The following is a 24801-nucleotide window of genomic DNA, read 5'->3' as shown; positions in this document are numbered from 1 at the left end:
TACCTCTTAGTTTAAAATCAGTGCATAGGTAGCATGCCCTACAGCATTAATTTTCATTTAATTAATACTGGGTATCAGTGATTATAGACTAATTAAGGAAATAAACAATTTTTAGTTTTATATACTTGAATTATTACATATTTTCTATAAATCTTCTCTATTGAATTTACTAAGTTGTATATATACTTCATCATGATTTTTGTTCTCTCAGCCTTAGATATTCAAGGGATTTGATAAACTAGTCCCATATTTGATAAACTGACCTCATAAAAAAAAATCAGTGACAGGCAGAGTCTGTAACAATGTATATCTTCTTGAAAACAGTAAGTTCTATGCTGGAGTAAGACAGCATGTTCTTTTGTCTATCTCCTTAACTTCTTGGAGATTTTAGGTATAATTATACTAATGTGTCCATCTGTTCTAAATTAATTAAATTCCATGTCTTTGTGCAGCTGAAGATTGCTCTGCATTTTAAACTGATGTAATGATTGCATTATTCAATAAATGGGGTTGCATGAAACGATCGTACTGCATTACCTCTGGATATTCTTGTTGCTTATTTTGATTTTAATCACCTTACTTTGAAATTGTATGGATAATACCATACTAAATTCTGGTTCCTCAACTTAAGTACCGTATTTAACTGAATCTAAATTTTTGCATATATTTATATATATATATATATACACATGTGTACACATATACACACATGTATGTATATATGATATATATATATGATATATATATATATATATATATATATCATTTACTGTACACTTATAAAGATACGAGCTACTAACAGTTTTTTGGTATGAAGTCATGTGATTAAGCATATAAGAAACTGTTAGTAGCTCTTATCTTACAGTGGACATTAAATGGTATTTATCTTTCAGTGGATGGATTACTTTTTTGGTTGACCTGACATTGACTGAACAGTACACTATTTACATATACATATATATCATCATCAGCAACATTTAACGTCTGTTTTCCATGCTGGCATGGGTTGAATGGTTTGATTGAAAACTGGGAAGCTGCACCAGGTTCCAATCTGTTTTGGCATGGTTTCTATGGCTGGATGCTCTTCCTAATGTCAACTACTCCAAGAGTGTAGTGGGAACTTTTTACATGCCACCAGCACAGGTGCCACGTACATAACACCAGCATTAGCCATGACTATGATCTCACTTGGCTTGACAAGTCTTCTCAAGCATGGTCTATTGCCAAACGTCTCAGTCACTCGTCACTACCTCTGTGAGGCCTAACATTTGAACAGTGCTTTTTACTTGTCACTGGCACCAGATATGTGACATTGGCATCGGACATGATTACAATTTCACTTGGTTTGATGGATCTTCTCAAGCATGGCATATTGCCAAAGGTCTCAGTGACTTGCCATTGTCTCCGTGAGGCCCAACATTTGAAGATCGTGCTTGACTACCTCATCTCATGTCCTTCGGAGTCAACCTCTTCCACAGGTTCGCTCCACCATTTAAGTTCAGCACTTCTTCAAACTGCTGTCCTCATTCATATTCATCACATCCACACCAGTGTAGTCATCTCTCTTGCACACCACATCCAATGCCTCTTATCTCTCAAGTTGCTTACACTCTGTTGTGCATGCACACTGACATTACACATCTAATGAAGCATACTAGCTTCATTTCTTTCAAGCTTATGCATGTCCTCAGTAGTCACAGCCCATGTTTTGCTGTCATGTAGCATGGCTGTTCACACACAGGTATCATACAATCTGCCTCTCGCTCTAAACAAGAGGCCTTTGTTAACAACAGAGGTAGGAACTCTCTGAACTTCGCCCAGCCTATTTTTATTCTAGCAGCTATGCTCCTGGATGCTGACTTGGTCATCTAGATAATGGAAGTTATCAATTACTTCTAGTTTTCCCTACTAGCATTTGGTGGAGTCTATTTTCCATAAATTTTTAGTGTTAATTGTACCTGTGCACCTTCCACACACAAAAACTATTTTCCCAGTTAATCTTCCTCTGATATTGCTGCACGTCCATAGCTTGCACCAAGTACATCTTATGGAGTTTCTATCTGCATCTTTTCTACAGATTGACAAGGGTCATCTACTAGAAGGAATTTCTGAGTTGTCTGCTCTACTACTTACTAAGACTTTGGTTTTTGCTAGATTAACTATAAGGCCCTTTGATTCTAGACCTTGCTTCCACATCTGAAATTTCTTCCACATCTGAAATTTCTTAAATTCCTCTGTTATTGCCTGGAGGGGTATGATGAACAAAAGGGGGTTGAGAAATGATTCTTGGAGAGCCCCTACTTGTATCCTAAATTTATCGCTAACCTTCACCTTACTGATAGTATCCCCATACATGGCTTGTACAGCTTTCACCAACCACCTATCTATCCCTAGCTTCTACATTGACCATCAGATAAGGGAGCAGGAGACTGTAAACGCTTTCTCCATGTCAACAAAAGCCAGTTACAGGGGTTTATTTTTGGTTAGTTATTTCCCCTGCAGTTGCCTAACCAAGAATATAGCATCAGTCATACTCCTATCACACACAAATCCAAACTGTATCTCATTTACACTAACTCACTTCCTAAATAGAGGTATGACCCTTTCTGTGACTTCCCTCACCTGGTCCAGCAGTTTGATGCTTATGTAACAATTCCTGTCTAAGGCGTCACCTTTAGTCTTACTCCACCAGATATTCTAAGCATCTCAGTAGTGATTCCTGACAGGCCAGAAGCTTTCCATCTTCATATCCTTGATTGCTTTATCTACTAAGCTACTGTTGATTCAGATAGCTGGTCCCTCAGCTGGGTTAACACTTGGCAGACTCTCCTTCTCTCATTCATCCTCCACATTTAGTAGCCTTTCATAATGGCATTTCCAAGTGTCTTTCTTCGCAGAATCATTAAATGCAAGTGCACCATCATCCATGTGGACACATTTCTCTTTTATGACATCACAATTTTCTCTCACACACTATCTTACAATCTGAAACACTTCAAGTTTCTGGTCCTCAAGTTGCAGAACATAAGCAAACTTCTCTTCTGCTTTTCCCCTGGCTTGATATACCTGTCTATGCCTATACACACACACCTAAAGATACATACATAAACAAATATATATATATATATATATATATACATAATATATATGTAACCTATGTTGTACATATACAAACAGGGTAAATTTAGTTATTTCTCCTTTGACTGAAAAAAATAATGTTAAGCCTTAACTGAGTTTTGAACATGGAGTTCTCATCAGAGGTGTCTACATATATTTGACCAATTCCAGATAAACAAGCAGACAATCTGTTTATATACTCAGCAAATCCAGTAGCTACAGAAAACTGGACCAACTAACTTTCATACTAAAAGTGCTTAACATTTTATTTAGTATCAAGGGCCTGTTAATGGGGATCACAGTCCACACAGTATGAAGGTATACATACATATATGCATACAGATTAGAGACAATAAATATTTAGGATTTTCTACTTAGAGAAAAGGACAATAACCCTCTTTCATCAAATACAGTAAAAGCTATTATGCCCTCAAAATACAGACTAATTTGCACAAAATGTTAGTTACTTCGAAATGATTTTTTTTGCAAGGTACAAAAATTTACTTAACAGTATATATTTAAAGCAGATAACAAAATGTATGAAGGAGTGTGAATATATATATATATATATATATATATATATATATATAAAACTGTATTTGTAATTATCTTTAACATGTATATGAATGCATATTTTACACACACACACACATTAACTTTAACAAAGAAAAGGTTGACAGTGACTTTGAAGTTTTGGTTTACTAGTCGGCATCAGCTTAACTTTGAAGTTAACATTTTATAATTAAAAAAAAATTTAAATGTACTTTACCAAAATGTATTGAGTGATTCTTCAGTTTAATGTTATATAGCTTTTACACCAAAGTTCAAATAAAAACAAACATTAGTACACACACTCACACAAATACATATGCATGTGTGTATGTGGGTTTGAGTATGTATAACTATCAACATTTCTGTTTTGATTTTATTAAAATATTATAATAGGTTTGATAACGACACTGAAAACAGTTATTCCAGAATGTTGTCTGCTCATGCCTGACACACTGATGACATTGCTGTTTAAGATTTGGGAATACTGGCCAGGAATATCTCAGACTGAAACATCTCCGAAATGTTGCTTGAACATGCTGCTAGTTAATTATTTCCTAAAATAAGGCGTTTTCTAAAAAAAAAAAAAGTAAAGTTAGACCATTGACTTGAACCAGCAATAATCATTATTATGCAATCCATCTAATATATCAAGTTTTAAATGTTTTAAAGAACTTAAGGCATAAGGTTCTGATATATTAAGATATATGGGTTTTTCTTTTCATTATTCAAAGACATGATTAATACTCCAAGAATACCATTTGCTGTCTAAAATATTAACCATGAACAATGACTTTTGGCATTTCAGATATATTCTCCTAAAGAATGATGAATATGTGAGAATACATTCTCAGAATATTTTTAAGGATGTCTTTTTGTTATTGTTTACTCAATTTCACATTAGCATTATTTGCACTCATTTCCAAGTAATATTCCCAAATTAGGCTAGGGATTGACCAAACTGGGTTCAATGTTCTAACCACTGGCCTATTGACCTGAAAGACTATAGTGGTGTCATTTTAATATACTTGAACATTTGTTTCCATATTTTATCTTTTTCTTTATTATTTTTATTGTTGTTGTTGTTAATATTTGTTAAGTCCATGTTGACAAATATATATATCTTTTCCTGTGATGAAATTTTTGGATGTACTTACACATCTAATAAGAAATAAACTGAAAAATAGCCCTCTCTATACAAATAACTAATTTCAGGAAAATATAAATGCAATACTTTAATCAACACTTCATTAATGAATTCATGCAAAACTTTCTTGAAAGGTCAAATTCCATCTAATTTATCTTCAACAAAGATATTAAAATTTGGGCTATATAAAATGAGGTTTGTCAGTCTTATGGAGTTCACCATGAATAATAATAATCATTCTATGAAATGATATATGAGAGATTTTTTTTTTAATCAATGAAAAAGCATAATTCAGAAAGTATCTTAGAAGACCTGAGATTTTCAAAATGATACTAAAAATCTTTAATTTGAATTTTTGTCTTCTTTTTCATTTATTGAACTACATGAAAAGCTTAACTGAAGATTATATAGATCCCCTGCTATGAAACAGAAATAAAGGTTATTAAATTAGTTTATTGTGGCCATCAAAGACAATATTTTCAAAAAGAAAAAAAACATCAAAATATATATAACTTCATTTTAAGAAAAGAATTTTCAGATAAAGGGCTTTTAAAGTAAATTAGATTTGTTAGAACTGGAGATAAGGTTTGAAATGAATATGAGGAAAGATTTGGAGGGGCTGTTCAGAAAATAGATGAAGTATATCTTGGTTGAATTTAATATCATATATATATATTATTGTAGTTTGAGATCTGAAGAACTAACTCATTTACATTGAATGCAGTTTATTAATTTTTCTGAGCAATTGTATGATGAGGATTTGAGTTGGTTATTGTTCATTTGCTGAGAGAAGTCGACACATTCTTTGTGGATATGTTTAGACATTTTATTTATCAAATAAAATTAAGAGTCACAATTGGCAGAGTCAGTACAGTGCTAGCCAAAAGTTCTATGGTTTGTGCTCTTTTAGTGACACTACATTGTACCCATAACTCTCAATCACTCTGACCACTAATTATAAATATATATACTGCAAAGCAGATATAGCTGAGTGCTATAACCAGATTATATAGAACACTATTGATTGTAGTAGAGTTCAAAAACTAATGAACAGCAGCTGCAATTAACCTGTGTTCCTATAAAAGAAAACAGTTCTTTTTCATGACTTAAAAATATTCCTCACAATGACACTTTTGGGTAATTGAAGTGGATAAAGAGTGAATGAAGGAAGACTTACCAAGATCGTTTTCCCATTACAGAAAAAAGTAAGCCTATAATTTCAAGGTTCATTACAAAACAGAATTTAAGATTTTGGAAATAAGAAATATTAAATGATAGTCATTAGAGAAATAAAGTTCAAAGTTGTAGTGGTTGAATAATAGGAAATACTGTTCAGGAAGTAACAAGATTCTTACATTGGTAATTTGTTTGGAACTCTTAAAGCAAATTAAATTTGTATAAAATGGAACAACTATTAAAGAAATAATGTATTATATGAGATCTAAAAAGTAGGAATCTTCATAATTAGTTTATGGTAACCACTCCACTGAAAACATCACAAATCCCTAAACTTTTTAAAATCAGTTTTAAACTTTTGTAATGTAGTCATATTTTTCTCTAAAATCCATGAAAGTGAAAGATGAAGAGAAAAAGAGAGAGATTATGAATGAATTCATCCATTCTGTTAATAGTAAATGCAAAAAGAAAGAAATTGAAAGAGATTAATTTTCACATTGTGGTTTTCAAGAGAAAAACAAAACTGTTTAGATACATCCAGAAATATATTGCAGATGCTAATATAGTTACTGTTCTTGTATATATCTAAAGAAATTGTAAGTCAGTTTGCGAGTGTAACAAATGAAATGCTTTAATGAAGGCAGTAAGTGTTTGATATTGCAAAAGTAATCATAGAATACTTTGGTTCAACCCTGTAAACTAGTGTTATTAAAAACTGCTTTTGATCATCTAGTGTGGACTATTATTAGTTGAAAAATTAAAGGTTATGTTAACCATAGAAAATGATTAAAAGAAAGGTGTTATCAGTTGTGAAGACTAGTTCAGTATCACACTAATTTATTTTTTAAAAAAATGAAAGATGTATTTTTTTTTCAGAATAATTGATAATGAGAAACTAAAAAAATTAATCATTGAAATAACCATACACACACAAAAAGTAAGTACTGCTCTTTTCTTTTGCTTAGTGAGTGTATATATGTGTGTGCATGTAATATATTCCAAGACAAAGGACTACATGAAAAATAAAAAATTACAAAACACAAACCATGCTGTGGATGTGGAAAGCTAAACAATAACCATGCAAACAACTTTTAGGTTTCATGTTATATTTATTGTTAGAACCCAGTCTTAATAGGGATTTCAGATATGAAAACTTATTTATAAAGCTATGTGAATAGTGAAAATATTTATTTAACAATTGCATTTCACTGGCATTTTATTTTCCAGTTAGGAAATGGATAAAGGATTTTATTTTATTGAAAAAAAAAAAAAAAAAGGCGGGGAGTGAAGGATATATTTTAATCAATTTCTTTCCCTATATCTATGACAGATTCTCTGAGATTCTTTCTCACTTGTGGTTACAAAGTGATTAATAATAGGTGTTAAAAAAGAAGTAACAGTGTAGCCAATGTCTTGTTACACATTTGTGGAGAAAGACCCCATTAATTCAATGGAGCACAAATTTTAAAGTGCAGTTTAAAAAATATTGAAGAGAAGATTTATTTTTCTGAGGGTTATTACAAGAATTTTCTCAAATCAATTTTGGTATAAATATTTGAGTTTTACAAGAAAAATGGTAAAATGTTATAAAATTAGAGAATTTTTAGAGGCTTTCTATCGTTGCAATTGACCATAGAATAATATGACATTAGCATAGGAGGAGCATGCATTTAAGTGCACCAATGCAATATCACAACTCTTCCAGAATTTAAGAGAAAACAGTATAATTATGAAGGTTGACTTAGCTTCCTTGATATAGACTTATTGAGTAATAAAATTTACCTGAGGCAAATCAGCTCAGCTTAAAATTACCACAAATTGGTTGTCTTCAAGTTTCTTGCTTTGCTTCTAATGTTTGATGAATATTTAAAAAATATATATTATATAATAAAGAAAATGTTATTTCTGAAACAGGATCCATTATTAGTGAGAACAATACGATTCTATTAACAGCTTCAGAATTATGGTACGAAACATTTAAAGCAACTCAAATGTTCATGGAAAAGGGTTAAAACAGACAAGTGAGAAAGTCAAAATTAATGGTAGTTTAAATTACAGAAGAAAAAGAAAGTAAAATACAATAAATCTAAATCTTGGAAATATTTTATTACTTGTATAACATCAAATCTACTAAGTGTAGGAAATAGACCTGGTGACTGTGTCCTTTTTTTAACTGCCATAGCCTGAAGTATGTAATATGATTGAATGTAGATCAGCCAACTGATGCTGCCAAGTTAAAGCAACAGACTGCTTGTGACCACAGACTGTAAATCAGTTCACCACTAGAATCTCTTGCAAAAGATTGTTGATTTGAAAAATGTTAAGCTAACAACACAATGTTCAACTTATATTATCATAAAAATAATTAAGCCAATAGTGAAATTTAAGATAATCATTTTCATTCAGTACAAATCTGTAACATAGATCTGCTCTAAAAATAAAAACTAATAAAAACTACATTTCCATCAGTGTACAGCCATTAAACAAAGAACTAGAATAATAAATATTTGCAAGATGTTTCATATTATTGTAAATGACAGATCACCATAAGATAATTTCTCTTTTTCTTCTCTTGTTAACAGTGCAATTAGGATCTGAGTTCAATTTGAATTAAAAAAAAAAATCAATGAAAGACTCATTTAAAAGGCAACAAAACACTGGGGCAAGAGCCAAGCAGTGTCCCTAGTTAAAGAGAATGAGTAATGTGCCTAGGTATAAGGTAAAACACATGTTTATGCCGGTGAATGTAGCAGTATATACATAAAAAGGGATTATGAGAGAAGCATGTTTATTATAGAAATAAGATGTATTTTATGAATTATGTATGAAGTGAGAACCATATTATGAAGAAACAAAATTAGATGGAGAAAAGAATTAAAGTGCATTGGCTTAGAAACAAGAGTGAGATGACATGTAGCTAATTGGAATGATGGAAGATGATGCAAAATGTGTGTACAGCTCACATCACAAATAAAATATAGCAAAACTAAGCTTTAATAGCAATTTCTACTTCATATAACTTTTTAACAACTCCGTAAGAATGAAAAGAAAAATGATAATTATATTTATTATTATAATTATATTTTATTTTAAAAATAACTAGTAGTTATTCTTTTTGTTAGAACATTTAAAGTATTTAATTCAGTACCCAATTAAGATAAATTATGATTAGCTGAAATATTTTTAAATACAAATCCACTTTCTTAATTTTCTGATTTCACAAATCGCTTTACTAAAATGTAAATTTACTTTAAAGTTTTATTTTTTATATATTTATCAAATGAATTCTTGGTTCTTCTTCATTATATAATTTTAATATTATTTAATATATGATTACAAATTGATGAAAATCAATTTCTTCATTTTGCGAACCATTTCACTAATATTTCACTTCAGCATTAAGACAAAGGAAGCATTGGAAAACCTCATCTATTGGGATTAAAGAAAATAAGAAAGGAAAAAAAAGAAGCTTATTTTGTATTTAGAAGGTTATATTGATGTCCATTTCTAGTTTGTTTTTATCATCTGCAATAGAAGGAATATTGGAAACTTTTTGTCTGAAAATTACAAGGAGACAACATACACTGCAAAAACAAAATTCTCTTTTGAATATTACATTAAATTAGAAAATTTTTTGAAAAGCAATTTGTTATGCTATACTGTTAAAATGAGATAAGAAAATAATTTATTAATGATGTATTTTAATTCATTTATGAATGCTAATAAAATGAACTTAAGATCTGATAGGAAGTACAAGGACCATTTTTTTGGTTATTGAAATTCTCAAAGTCACCTTTATAGTACTTTAAAACCTTGTTAATGGTAACAATGAATTTTTGTGGCTTTCTGGAATTAAACTTTCTTCAAATTATTGATTACTGATATAGGCCTCAATTTGGAGGAAGAGAGTTGCTTAACTCAGTCCCCAGGACTTATCTGGTACTTATCCAAATTATTGACATCAGTAAAAAGACATTATAAACTACATCTGCTTTACAAAACACTAAAACCGCTTCACTTTATTTAGATTATTCTTTTGGAAAACTGGTATGATTTCAGCTGATTTTCAAATTGGTATCATTAAATTCTGTTCATTTGCTGTTTCTTCCTCACATAAAAAATGTGTGTGTGTGTGTGTGTGTGTGTGTGTGTATGTTTTAGACAATGAACAAAATAAAACAAAAGAAAAACAAAAAACAAAAATGAAATAGAAAACAAATTTCATTTTTCTTGAATAATTTTTTATTGTCGTTAGTGTTGTAGAATTATCACTTCTGCTCTTTATAAAACTGAACAGAATTACCTTGTAAAAAGAATTTCTTCAATGTTCCCGAAGAAACAATTAAATAATTCTTGATTAATTTTTTATTTTTTTGCTTAAAAAACAAATTCCAAACAAAAGAAGATAAAATAAATAAACAAAATAAAAATGCTTGCAAAAAATAATACAAAGAATGTGGGAGGGGAATGGCCGGCAATATTACTGTTGCAGAAAATGTACTTTTCTCTTCCATTGTGAAATATATAGAATTCAGCTAATAACCCTCTGAATGTACAAAACTGATCCAAACTTACTGTTCTGTTCTACCCAGCATTCAAAAAAAAAAAAAGACAAATGATAAAACAAAATAAAGAATTCTACATAAGCTTATCAAATTAATTCTTTAAAAGAAGTGTTGATGTACAAAGTGAAGTGTATATTGTACATGCATGCTTTTTTCTTGTTTTTGCCAGCATATGTATGAGCATAAATTTCTACATTCATGCAATACTTGCTTATAAATGCATGATTGATTATGCATTAATATAGAGGTGTTCAGAATAACACAAATACAAAGAGAGACACAAAAATACATACAGACAGCATTAAAAACAAATGGGGAAAAATACAATGAAAATGTAAGATACATTTCAACTCTCTCCTCATATTCCTATCTTTAAAATTACAAACTAAGCTACCTAAAGTTAATTATTTTGAAATGAAGTACATTTTGTACACAAGTTATACATCCATAACATTATTTTCTTATCCAACTATCATTTTGTACAGGAATTGGAAGGAATTGTGTTGAAAAAGGAAAATACTTAAACTCTTTTACACAAAATCAAAGAAATCTCTGGTTTAGAAAATGTATTTCTTTAGAAACTAATCTTAAAATTAAAAAGAAAGAGAAAATAGAGAGTTGGGGAGTCTTAATTGATGAGCTAAACAAAATTTGAAGCTATTATACATCCTTAGAATAAATATAGACAAAAAAATTATAGTAGACCAAACATAAGATCTTTTTAATCCAATATATCTAGGACATAAAACTGTTTTAATTCAATCTCCATTTTGTCACAAAGATCCATACAATTACAATGTTTGGTATAAAGCAAAGAGTATAAAAATTAAAATTAGTTTCAGAAAATGTAAATGTATGGCATATAAAAAAACTGACAAAGATGGAGTCATTTTGATACCCTGATAATAATCAAATGCAAACTAACAAAAGAATATACATATTTAAGTAGATCATAAAAATCTAGTAACAATGTTGATGACAGATTTATAAGTACACTGGTGTTCCTTTTTTTCTCTTAGAGTGCTGTTTTGATTGTCATACTTACATTTTGTGTGCAGTATGTAAACACTGCACTGACTTACTATCAATTGAAGGACTGTAAGCACTGCAGTGACTCACTATCATTTCAAACCATTAACAAACCACACTAAATATGAGCATAAAGTCTTATCAAAACAATGTCAAATGAATAGTTAAAAGGAAAAATTCTACAAGGCACTACTTAAACAAAATCTTGAACCATCCTGAAGCAAAGTGAAACAATATTGATTTAGTCATTAAACCCTGTCAGAAGCAAAATATAATTATTAGTATAATTACTGTTGCTGTTCTTGATGTTACAGTAACATTAAAAAGAAATATAAGTTATAGTTAGACCAACATTTCAATTTTTACCTTCAAATTTGACAGTTTACATTGAAAGCTTAATAATAAATATATTTGAAATTTTAAATAAAACCAGATATATACTGACACAGGTATGAATGATAAAAGAGAAAAATATTGCTTTGTTTATTGATAAAAACAATAGGCAAATAAAAATATTTCTGATAAAAAAATTTAAAAAAAGATAGTTTTCTACACACACACATACAATGTGCATGCATACACATGTTTGCACATACACATGCACACACACATGAACTTGCATGAAAAAAATAATCAGAAAAATCTATTTCACAATTCTAATTTAGCTATAATTATGAACATGATTCTGTACTGATTCCAATGGCACAATATCAGGATCTGGTTGATGATGATTTGTGTTTTTCCATACAAAATTGTTTTACTGTAAGTCAAGATCTAATTACAAAAACTCATCTACCAGTATGCTGAAATTTGTCAACATAAAATTACTAGATGATAACCATTTGATGAAATATCACCTAACTTTAAGTCAAGATTTGCTTATAAAAGAATTACATCACTGCATATGATAATCTGTCTGTATATAGTTATCACATAATATCCAAGATATGCCAAGATCTAGTTATATGAAATTATTACCATATAAAAAAAATACCTAAAAAAATTCTAAGTTTTAACATTCTGAAGTCTTCCTGTATCACAATATATACATATATATAAAAGAGTTCTTGTATGAACAAAGATTTATTTATCAATACAGCCTTAATGTAAAATTATTTAATAAGAAAACAATTATACTTCTATCTTTGCCCCAAGCAGAAGAGACCTTCAATGTGAGAAGTAAATATTTGAAAATTTACATGTAAATATATGACTGCTATTACCAAATTAATTTACAGAGGAAAAAAAGTAAAGGACAGAAATGTAAAATGATACTAAAGTTAATTTTTGACTGCACATAATTAAAATGATTGGTATTATAAACAATTGCAGCAAAGAAGGCTGAGAAGATAAATATATCCTGGCAAGAATATTTCAATGTTAAGCATTGTACTTTGTAGAGGCAATAAGACTGATGTAAGCAGTTCAAAACCAGTAGATACTGTCAACTTTAATGAGAACAAAAACAATTAACTAATGAATTTTTGAATGTTAATTTTATCAAAGCTAATTTCTGATAACAGTTCTGATTTTAGAGCTACCAGTTAATTTTATCACAATCATAAATTTAAATTACTCTTCTAATAAATACTTTTTTTCACCTTTCAATTCATATTCAAATTTAGCTTAAAACTAAGAGAAATTGTTTTAAAGTAGTCCTATGTTTCAATAGAAATTTATATATTGGCAAGTTATAAATTTAGAGAAACATTTATCCTTCAAAGATAAATTTATTTCAGATTAAAAAAACAAAAACAAAAATGACTGGGCAAATGTTGATAGATTGGTGGTGTGTAGACTATCTCTTAATTACTTTGTGATATAAGGAAGAGACACTATTTTAATAGCAGTCCATAGTTCAAGAACAAATATACCTACGAACATACCAAACTTGAAGACACAAATGTTCTTAACTTCCAAACAAAAATATTTTACTAACATCAAGTGAAAATGAGATAATTACATACAAACTATATCATAATAATATACAGTTAATAATGCAAAATATTCTACAAGCCATCCTGCAGAACAAGATATTATCTATCAAATGTTTATTGAAAACAAGTGAAAGTTAATAATGAAACATGAGCTTAATAGGCAAAAACCCAATTGAAATGTTTGCAACCAGATAAGGCCTTTTTGTACAGGGGAAATTACAATTCATATTCTCTAGCTAACTAAAATGGAATAAAATAATCTGATCTACAAATTAAGAATTCCACAAATGCTTTTTGCTTAAACATTTTAAAATAAATTTCAGGGTATAGTTGGTCTTTGTTTTCCTATTCCTTTTAATTGTTGATTTCCCCACTTCCCTTCCTGACATAAACACCATCTTCTCTCTGTGTGGATTCAAGCAAATGCATTTTCTATTTTCCCTCTCCAATTCTAACTTCTTCCCTCTTCATTCTCCAAGCTGACCCTGCTCTCTCTCTCTCTTTCTCTCACACACGCACAAACACAAATTGATACTTTCTTGGCCTCATGTTCACTCTCCGCATAGTTCCTTCACTTTAATTCATTTTTTTATTTATTTGTTTCACTTTCTCTTTCTCATTCAGACACCAGGCAAGGCCTCCTTCACTACTCATGACAACTGCACTCATCCATGAATTCTCCTATAAAATGGAGTGTGATATGTAACTGTCAGAGGGAAGGAAATTTAGGGAAACAAAGAGACCTCCAAACAACTAATTTTGAAGGAACTATTTGCTTCCAACAAAAAAAAAAAAGAGTAAAAGCTCTAGAACATATGAAATGGTCATATAATGCACCAATTTTTAAAATTGAGATTAGGTATCATTTTCTTTTCATTTGAATTTTTAAAAAATAAATTTATTATCAATCAAGATTGGTGCTAAATTCCAGACCAGGTAAACACTCTGTATGTGCACTACAGATCCTGAAAGTAGTTACCAATATACCAACATAACACTAAGGTTAAAAAAAAGAAAACGACCATTATATTTTATTAGGAAATACATATCAAAGTAAAGTAAAGTGATTGACTCAAATTCAAAATGGAGATAACTAAAGTGCAGTGAAAGAAAGTAAAGAGTGAGAGGTGAGCAAAAGCAAATTTGACTTTCTTTAAAGAAGAAAATTTGTCAGAATTTATCTTTATAACTGAACTCCATATGGCAACTATGCTCATCTGTCTATCTATGCATGCATAGAGTCATGCAATAAATACACACACACACACACATTTATGTATACACTCACGCATGTTCATATAAATAGAAGAACTCATATGTAGATGCATCTACATGTGTACAACAAAACGATTGGAACACAAACAGGATGCTATACAGATAAGGGAAGGCTAAAAAAAGAAGGGTGAAGTTAGGGTATTTTAAAAAGAATAAAGAGGTATCAACATAATCCCAAAAGTTTATCTTGGGTTGGAGGATTAAGTAATGGTTCATTGGAAGATAGTAGTGGTGAGGGAAAGACAAAAAAAAAAATAATAAAGATCACAGCTTGTATATTTGGAACAGTTCTCAGCACATCCATATTAGCAACCTCATGTCTGCAGATAATTCTTCTCATTCTTGGTCTTTTGCAATGTTTCTTATTCACTTATGACATTATTGTCTCTCATTGGTTTGTTTTGAAGTTGATTTTTATATTTTTATATATTTTTTTTTACCTTTTTGTTTCCTGGAATGTGTTGAGAGGAAAGCAAGTATTATTTTGAGTCCACTCACATTATAGAACATTGGTCACCAGAATGAGACAACTTTGGAAAGCCGTTTGCATCAAATTCCAACCCAGGTGCCTGAAAGTACAGGAAAACACTTTGGTTTGAAGGAAAATAATAAGAGCAGTGAGGACAACAAATTTTAAATGCATGAGACTGTTATAAATGAAAAGAAAAAAACAACAACAAAAATGTTATAAATTCATTCTAAATAAATTAATCTTAATGAAAACAATATAAGTAATAGGCTTACCATCTCTCCAAGTATTTCTTTAGGAGGTTGTCCTAATTCTTGCATCTGGAAAATTAGAGAAACATTATTTAATGTTTCTTATTAAAATTAGTGTTGTCTTTTCTGAAAAAAATTGATTTTTTCTAACTTGAGCTTCCTAAAATATTTCATTTATGCTTAGCCAAGATTAACCTAAGATGAACCACCAAGCAGGGATTTCATTTGATTTTTTTTTTTCTTTCATGTCAACAAGTAGCCCAGATGTATGCTTAAAAGACTTAAGAAAAAGTTTTCTTCAACATGTAGTAAAGAAATGCAGCAAAAAGATTAGCCACAACTAAACAGCTCAAAGAAAAAAGACCCACATAAAACATTAAACATGATCTGAAATGACTTTAAAATGTTAACAAATGAAATGTTTTGTTAAATTTCCCACTTCCTGTTTTGTGTGTGTGTGTGTGTATGCATGCATGTGTGTGCTTGTATGTATATGTGCTTATGGATGGTGGTGATAAAAGTGGGAGAGAGACAGAGACAGAGGGAGGGGTAGATAGACAAATAGAGTGCATATGTGTAAAGAAAGATGTTCTTACTTCTTGCATGAACTCTAGGATCTTATTAAATCTGTCATTTTTAACATCATCACTATCTGTGGTTGTTTCTTTCTCAAACTCATTACAAATTGTCTTCATCAAAGTATACTGATGTTTATAGTTCTCAATCAACTTCTTGTCTGTCTTTCCAGAATTTTCCTCTAGCCATTTAGGATACTGTAAAGAAAAGTATTATTTCAATAGAACACTGGAAATATGTCTGATATTCAGAACTCAAAACTGATACACATTAATATGAATTTGCATAGATAGATTTGAACTGTTTCTTTTATAATCAAACTAACAGAGATACCTGGCATTGCTCGGGATTAATAATGGTATAGTTTAGATATATATATATATATATATATAACGTTAGCATGGAAAACGGACGTTAAATGATGATGATATATATATATATATTACAGTTATGTTTAAACAGGTGATACAGGCAAGTGTAGCATTGATGGCAAAACATTTGTGGAGTAAATTTTAAAGCTTTGCATAAATGACAATTTGAGTTTAGCATACCAATTTGGAGAGAATTATCATTTTTATAAGAATGGGATGGATCATATCTGGAAGCAGCTCCAGGTGTTGTAAAGAACGAATTTGTATGTGGTCTGTTTCTGAGAGCTATTATCTTGGAACTCTGTGTAATCTGGCATGCTAAATTTTTTTTAATGATTCAGTATTAAGTGCTGCAGCATGCCATTGCTGATCTTGAGAAAGTCTCATCACCCTTCTATCTTGAGATTCCATCAGATGTGCTACAGCATTCCTTTGCTGATGTTCAGAAAGTCTCTTCTTCTTTCTCTCTTGAGATTGTATTTGACATGCTGCAGCATATGTTCGGTGATCTTTGGAAAGTGTCATGTCCCTTATCTCTTGAGACTCTCACCTTTGGTTTTTTGCACTCCTCCTTGCTTTATAGGTGTTTCTGGAGAGATACGTTTTTTTCTTTGGTGGCATAATTTTTCAATATTCTAAACCAAAAATTATGAACATAGAAGAAAATTAATCTCTATTTTTGTAAGCAGTTGCATGTATGTAGTATGTCTGTATTTTTGTATGCAGTGTAACTTAACTAAATATAAGCATATTGTAACTACCTAAATATACGCATATTGTAACTACCTTGCAACTGCTGCAATAATTATAAACTGTTAATTGAATGACAGATGTGTATTTTGATATACTTTGGACTTGCCACCTAATTGTTTTTTGTCAAGAGCTTCACCTCCAGCCATTCTCGTCACATATGTATATGTACGTGTAGATGTATGTGTGTGTTTAATAACATATGTAACAAAAGCACAAACACACACACTCAGACGTTCATATACAAAATTTAACTTCCATATACAACTCAACATTAGGACTTATCATAATGGCTTCTTCTATGAGACACTTGTGAAGATTGTAGCAATATCACATCTCTTGTGGCACATTTTTATAGGTTTATTGTCGAACACCACATTCTCATAATATAACCACAAAAATATATACAATATCTTTTGCTTCTTTATTGTACAAAACCTAGGCATCACATACATGCATATGTAATGTTCTTCCTTTGCTAGAATAGCATATTCTTTACAGAAAAATCAGTTACAGTCTTTCAGTTTCTCAAAATATTTACAATATTGCAAGAAAGGAAGTTTACCTTTTGAGAAATTTCTTTCAAGGAGGGATACAAAACTTCCTTTGATAAAAGGGTTTTCATCATGTTTTGCATGACAGGCAGAATATCTGGATTGTTCCCACTGCTGCCACTGCTATTCCCTCCACCATCAATGCCTCCTCCTGGGTTTAGGCCAAGATTGTTGAATGCTTGATTTAGACCCTCTTCATTTAACTGATCCTGAAAAAGAAAATCCAGTTTTCTTTTTTAAATGCTTCTGAAAGTGAAATGCAATGCATACAAAAGTCACAAGAAAAGTTCCACTTCAACACCAAATGTTTTTTTTTTTTAGCTGTGGTTTGGTTATTTGTCAAAATATACTATTAATAAAATAGAAAATTAAAAATAAATAATATGAATTTAAAAAGCCGTTGAACAATTTTGAAAGAGTAAAAGATGAAAATTTTGGTAAAGTTTAAAGAAAAATTTATTAAGTATTTCATACATATCCCTTTTTAATGCATGCGTAGCTGTGTGGTTAAGAAGTATGTTTCCCAAAAACATGATTTTGGGTTCAGTGTTTTCTACTTTAGCCTGGAGTCAACCAAAGCCTTGTGGATTTGGTAGAGGGAAGCTGAAAGAAGTCTGTTTTGTGTGTGTGTGGGTATATCTCCTTGTCTTGACATCATGTGATAGTTGTAAATGAATGCCATTGTTATACAAATAGTGTCATTCATTTCCAATGTTCTGTAAGAATCTTTTTGGCCATAGGGAAAATATTACTTTGTTTTGAAATAGGTGAGGGTAGGTAACAGGAAGGGCATTCAACCATAGAAAATCTGCTCCTTCCAGCCCATGCAAACATAGAAAAGTGGGTGTTATAATGATGATAATAGCAATGCATCTTTTTGTGAAATGAAGAAATGAAATCTATTTCATAATAGCTTTGCATTTTGCAAAGTACTATCACCTGGAATCTTGGAAAAAGTCTATCAAAGAAAATTATTTCAATGACACATCAACTAACCTCTTCCACCTTCACATCACTGTTTCTCCTCAGAAACTTATCATCATCCTTATTTACAAATTTGGCCTTTACTTCTGTATCTTTAGCTCACTTTGGACATAGCCTCATACTCTTATCTACACTACAAGCCTGATTGATTCTTAACTGCCAGTCCTAAGCAGATCATGCACAGCAAAAGAAAATATACTTCAGAGAAACAACTAAAAATGAAGTGGACAAGATCATTTAGGCATAGTCAATGACAATTTCCAAGCTTTCAACAATCACAAACTTAAGATACAGAAATTGTTTATCGGGAAATATCCAAATGAATAAAACAAAGCTTTCAAAGTCTGAAATGTGTTGCTCACTAACATCAGCAGACAATATTTTATCAACAGCCAAATCTACTGCAAGATAATGAAAGCAGAGTTCAATATTCTTTGATTCATTGTCAACATCTCACCAGCTTTGAACCCTAATCTATTCTTCCATTTTCACCAAAGTTAATTTTATCAAAGGCTTGTACTTAAACTTTCAAAATATATTACTGAGAGAGCTAACATTCTGTGAAGAACCACTGCAAAATACTTTAAGCCTGCCTCAAATAGAAAGCCTAAGGACATCTCCAGAAAATCGACTGCCCACTTACTATTAATAAGTAGGTCACCTTCCATCTCTTTGAGGTCAATAAAATAAGGTATCAATCAAGCAGTGAAGTCAATGGTATTAACTAGATATCTCTCCTCAAAATTGCTGACCTTGTATCTAAACTGGACATTTTTATTTAGTCAGAATAAGAGAGAAATCATCCAAAATCTTGGGAGACCTTAGACTGGTAAGATTTATGCAGTTAACGTTCAGCTTGAACTTCTTTTGATTGGTGTTTGTAAGGGAAAAAGTAGGAAGGAAGGAGAATACCATCAAAGTGCTGTGGTTATGGGTGGCAGTGACTGAACAAAGTCTTTAGTATTTAATAAGATACAGTAAGATTAATAATAGAGGAGAGGTAAGTGCTTTGGTTGGGCTTCAGCAGAGATGGTATACAACTCATGAGTTCAGAGAAAAAAGCATGACACCAGTCTTTTCATGAATGAGTGTATATCAAGCAAACAGATGGTTTCAGATGTGCAACATCAACAGCACATCCCAGATATCCATAATTTTATGGAATGGTTGGGTTTTACCTGTTATTAAATTAAAATTAGCATCTAAATAATTAACATTATAGTTCTCTTTATATATAGTAATACCTAATCCATATCTTTTATTGATGCTTTCTTCTAATTTTAAGATTTTCCAAAAACACGCACCTTATTATAATGAAGCCTTGTGGGAGGCAGGATATAATAATAGTATCAAATTCATTAATAATTATAAATATGATTATAATATAAAAGATTATAATATAAATGATTCCTATGATATTTATAATAATAAAACTAATATTAAGAATTATTATAAGTTTTTATTTAGTTAATTATGGTTTTAATAATAGGTATTATGATAATACAAAAAATAAATCTAATAATAGACTAAAAGATAAGAATAAATTTAATTCGTTAAACGAATTAAATTTAATTGAATGATAATAATATAATAAATAAAAATAATGTTAATAATAAGAACAAAATTTGGTTAATTATTCCTTATGGGGCTCAAGTCAAAACAAACATTATTAAAGAGATATTAAAACTAATTGAAGTATTCATTATAGATAAAAAATATAATAAGTTTTTCTAGTAATAATTTTGGAGTTGGTTATTCTATACTAATAATGTTGGTAACATTTCTTCTTTTAATAGATTTAAGCTTAGTAAGTTTTACAGTAACAAATTAAATAATTATTCCAATAATAATAAAGACCAGAATATAATTAATTGTACATGTAGAGATAAGACAAAATTCAAATTTAAAAATAAATGTAATTTGGATGATGTAGTATATAAATGTGTAGTGACTTTGATTGATGATAATATTAATACAAATAGTTATAATTTAAATGTGATTTACGTGGGGTCGATTTCTAATAAAATTAAGGGTGGCTCAACACATGCATTCGTTTAAGAATAAAACATTGATTAATTTTACTGGCCTTAGCGAATATATATGGGAATTGAAATCTAAAGGAATTAAGTATAATTTAAATTGGGAGATAGTTTGTAAAGCTAAATTTTATCGAATAGGTAATAATTTTTGTTTACTATGTACAAATGAATTTATGGAGATATTACTATCTAATAATAAAAATTTAATTAATTTCCAAGATGAGTGAAAAACTAAATGTAGACATAAGTTAAATTACTTACATAAGTTTAGCTAATTTGTGTATATATTTAACCCTGATTTATGTTATTATTTTTGTAGTTATAATTTGTAGTAGTATAATGAGTATAAATTAGCAGTAGATTATGAAGTGTATATTACATAATTAGAATAGGATTAAACCAAGGTGTTTATAAAATAAATAAATAAATTGATGAATATAGATTAAGTTATCGAAATTTAGTTTATTTTATGTATTTTAGTTTTAAATTATTGAGAACTTAGAATTTTTTTTTCCAGTAAACTTATTTCTCTAATTTTGTCTTAGATTGGCTCTCAGATTTTTCAATTCTATTTTACTACTATCAACATTTGCTGTCTCGTTAAATTATGCCACACAAATCCCCAAAGAATATTTTTCTCCCTCATGTTCTGACTCTCTCTCTCGCTTTCTTTTTCGATTACCACTCGCCTTGCCAAGACTTCCTCCACCACCACCCTATATAAACTAGCACACACACTCAGATTCTGTGAACTATAAAACAACTTTTTTCAACTTAGATACTGGAAAAATTCACAACCTTCTGCATTAATAAACCACTATTGTTCCTAATAGTTGTTTTCTATATTTTCTTCAGATTGCTTGAAGCTCACTTATCTCCTACATTTTGATACTTGAATCTTATCTTTTAAGAAAAAAAAATTACCTGTAATCCTTCTGCATTTTGGGCTAAACTACTTAGTGTTTTAGCAAGTGTGTCTGCAAATTCCTTTTGGGCCTCAGGAGAATCACCTGAAATAAAATTGTTACATTATTTCTTGTAAAAAGAGGGCACATTCAATAAAAAATTATTTATCCTATTATAATTGTCATCACCTTTCAATTTTATAATAAAGCAGTAATGGCAAATGGTATTAGTCTTTTAATCCTGTTGAATGAAATTTAATTTTCTCAACTACAAGATATTTTAGTGGTTTCTATTCATAGGGAATGTTCACATCTTGTAGGTGGGTGTGTTGAGATTGACTGTTTTATCATGTATAGAGTTAATATAATTCAATAGTTTTAATTACATTACATTGACTGGTCCTGAGTATGTATACTTTTAATGAAACAACATAGTATTCTAAATAGTTAGAAACTAAAATTGGATGTTAGTTTTGGTAGTGATGCTTGCTTAAAGTTACTTGAAAAAATTCTTCTAGTCTTCTCTTGTATCTTCAGCCAAAAAATTGCAAGATGTCATGAATCAATCTTATTGAATTTAGCCCAGATGTACTAGAATGTCTGCCTACATATGCTAGGTGTAATAATTTGTGACAACCCATTATAAAATCCCAATACTTTCAACATAGGTAATATTTCATCATAAATACTTCTGCGTTAGGATCCAAAAACATTTTATTTTTGTAAAACTACTAAAAAAAGAAAGAAAAAAAAGCATATTGCTTGAGAATTCTGCCAAATTTCATCCAAACTGAAGACTATATCCAGAAAAAAGTCTTGTTAGATAACTCACGTTCATAACGCACACCATGAAGTTATATCATCCCTGAGCTTCTTTAACTATTATTACCATGATTTCAACACCAATGAACTTAGTCATTTTAAGTTACTTTCACTTAAACCAATTTAATGTCCTCTGTTCTACTTATTGCCCTTATTAGTCTTGCTCTCAAATCACATACTAAAACTTTACTTAGTTTCTTCCCCCAAATCATTCAATATTGGAAAAATCCCTCTAGATATCAACCGGTGCCCTAGCAAGGCTGCATCATTATTGAAAGATGGATATGAAAATATGAGAAAATATTAAAATAAAGTATTTAACTGATAATTATCCATACTTACCAGCAGATTCTGCTGCTTTGGCAAGGATTTCGATGTTTTGTATAAGTACAGGGTCTTCATTAATGAAAGAATGCATAGCTTCATCAAGCTGTTCAGCTAGATCCCTACCTGCCGTATCATTTCTTCTTTCAGAATGAGGCAAGTTGGGACTATTAAATGGAGTAGACATGTATGAAGCTGATGAAGACGATTGGAGGACATTCTGAAGATGAAATTAAACACTACTTTAAGTCATCTTAGAAAGACAAAACAATTTTAATATCAAAGACAATATTTGGATGTCACAGAATTTATTTTCTGCTTTTAATCTAAAAAAAAAAAAAAAAAAAAAAAAAAAGCTGTACATCTATGAAAAGGACAAAACATATAAGTAAAGTTTGCACAATAATCAATGTTAAGTTTGACCATATGAAATATGTCTAAATATAAATAAATGGTCAGAAAAAACAATCCCATAATAAAGTAATATTAGGTATAAACGTCTACAGATACAAGGAGTGTGATACAAAAGAAGTAGTAAGATAAGTACTTTGATTAATCCTGATTTGGAAGAATGGATATACAGATTTGACAGGAGCAGTACTCACTGAAGTAATTGTTTCAAATTTTGGCACAAGGTGAGGAATTTTAGAGGGAGCGGATTAGTCAATTACATCGACCCCAGTGCTCAACAAGCACTTTATTTTATTGACTCCAAAAAGATGAAAGGCAAAGTTGATTGGTGGAACTTGAACTCAGAATGTAAAGAGCCAGAGTAAATTCCACTAAGCATTTTTCTAATGCTCTAATGATTCTGCCAACTTGCCAAATTGAGTCTGTGACTTAGTTTCAATTCCTGGTTGAGCTAATTAATTACATGTACATCAATAATATAAAAGAATCACAATTCCATCCCACACCTATAAAATTGAAACGTGCCTATATAGGAAGGAAACTAATTTTAGTATAAATACAAGAAACAATTTAATGATGACTTTTTTATATAATACTTACATAGTAAAATTTGCAACCTAAACAACATAATTCTTCTTTTAATGAAAACCACTGTCATGCTGTTGACAATAATTTTCTATTGGCAGATCCTGATTGATCCTCTTTCCTCTGATTAACTATCTTTGGTTAGATAAAACTCTCAAATCAGATTTTTTACTAGGCTCATTGGCTGGAAGATTTATCACAAATTTAGAACATTTCATCAATCGATTCTTAACATTCATCTGCACCATGGGCCTCTATCTTAAAATGCTGTTGCTATCTTCTATAGATTTTCCATGCTAATATGAATTAGATAAACACCCAGGGACTGTTTTCAAATCCATTATCTTTGCTTCCATGGTTACATGGTTATATCTTAATACATAAAACAGAGTTTGTGTGTGTATGCGTAATGATCCTTATGGACTTGAAAACTGAGCTGCCGATTTTGATGTATGAGGTATCAAAAGATTCAGTAATCTTTCAGCTTTTGCACAACTCTTTTTTACTACAAAAATAACCTCAAAAATGACGTCAGGTCGCGCAAGGAAAGCGACTCTGCTAGACGCAATACTCAATTTAACACACAAACACACACATAATAGGTGCAAGAATGACTGTGGTTGAGAAGTTTGCTTCCCAACCACATGGTTCCAATTTCAGTTCCTCTGCATGGTACCTTGGGCAAGTGTTTTCTACTGTAGCCCTAGGCCAACCACAGACTTGTGACTGAATTTGGTAGACAGAAACTGCAGTATTGTTTATCAGAAAGTGACCAAAAGACATATTTATAAAGAAGAGTTGTTTGTTTCATACTCCTTGTGTACCAATTCTACCCATAAGAAAGGAACAAATAAAACAATGTGACTGTAGGCCATAACACCTGGGCACTGCCTGGGTGCATTGCTTATATATATACATATATAATTGTGCAAATATGTTATCTTTAAGACAGGATGTTTTACATT

General features: G+C 30.4%; 1 protein-coding gene across 2 annotated transcripts in view; it reads right to left on the bottom strand.

The window, feature by feature from the left end:
* Nucleotides 1-8076: 8076 nt before the first annotated feature.
* LOC115211611 (peroxisomal biogenesis factor 19) overlaps nucleotides 8077-24801 on the bottom strand; it is a 73915-nt gene continuing 57190 nt past the window's right edge. The window contains exons 4-9 of one of the 2 annotated variants that reach the window (XM_036503348.1): nucleotides 22859-23060; nucleotides 21714-21799; nucleotides 17778-17975; nucleotides 16112-16288; nucleotides 15540-15584; nucleotides 8077-15364 (exon numbers count right to left, since the gene is read on the bottom strand). In XM_036503348.1, the coding sequence (XP_036359241.1) occupies nucleotides 15290-15364; nucleotides 15540-15584; nucleotides 16112-16288; nucleotides 17778-17975; nucleotides 21714-21799; nucleotides 22859-23060 (783 nt within the window). In that variant the 3' untranslated portion in view covers nucleotides 8077-15289. The remainder of the gene's footprint in view (nucleotides 15365-15539; nucleotides 15585-16111; nucleotides 16289-17777; nucleotides 17976-21713; nucleotides 21800-22858; nucleotides 23061-24801) is intronic. The other variant, XM_029780207.2, reaches the window with a different exon arrangement.

This window comes from Octopus sinensis, linkage group LG5 (assembly GCF_006345805.1).
Source record: "Octopus sinensis linkage group LG5, ASM634580v1, whole genome shotgun sequence".
Classification (NCBI taxonomy): domain Eukaryota; kingdom Metazoa; phylum Mollusca; class Cephalopoda; order Octopoda; family Octopodidae; genus Octopus; species Octopus sinensis.
This window is presented reverse-complemented; position numbering and strand designations above follow the sequence as displayed.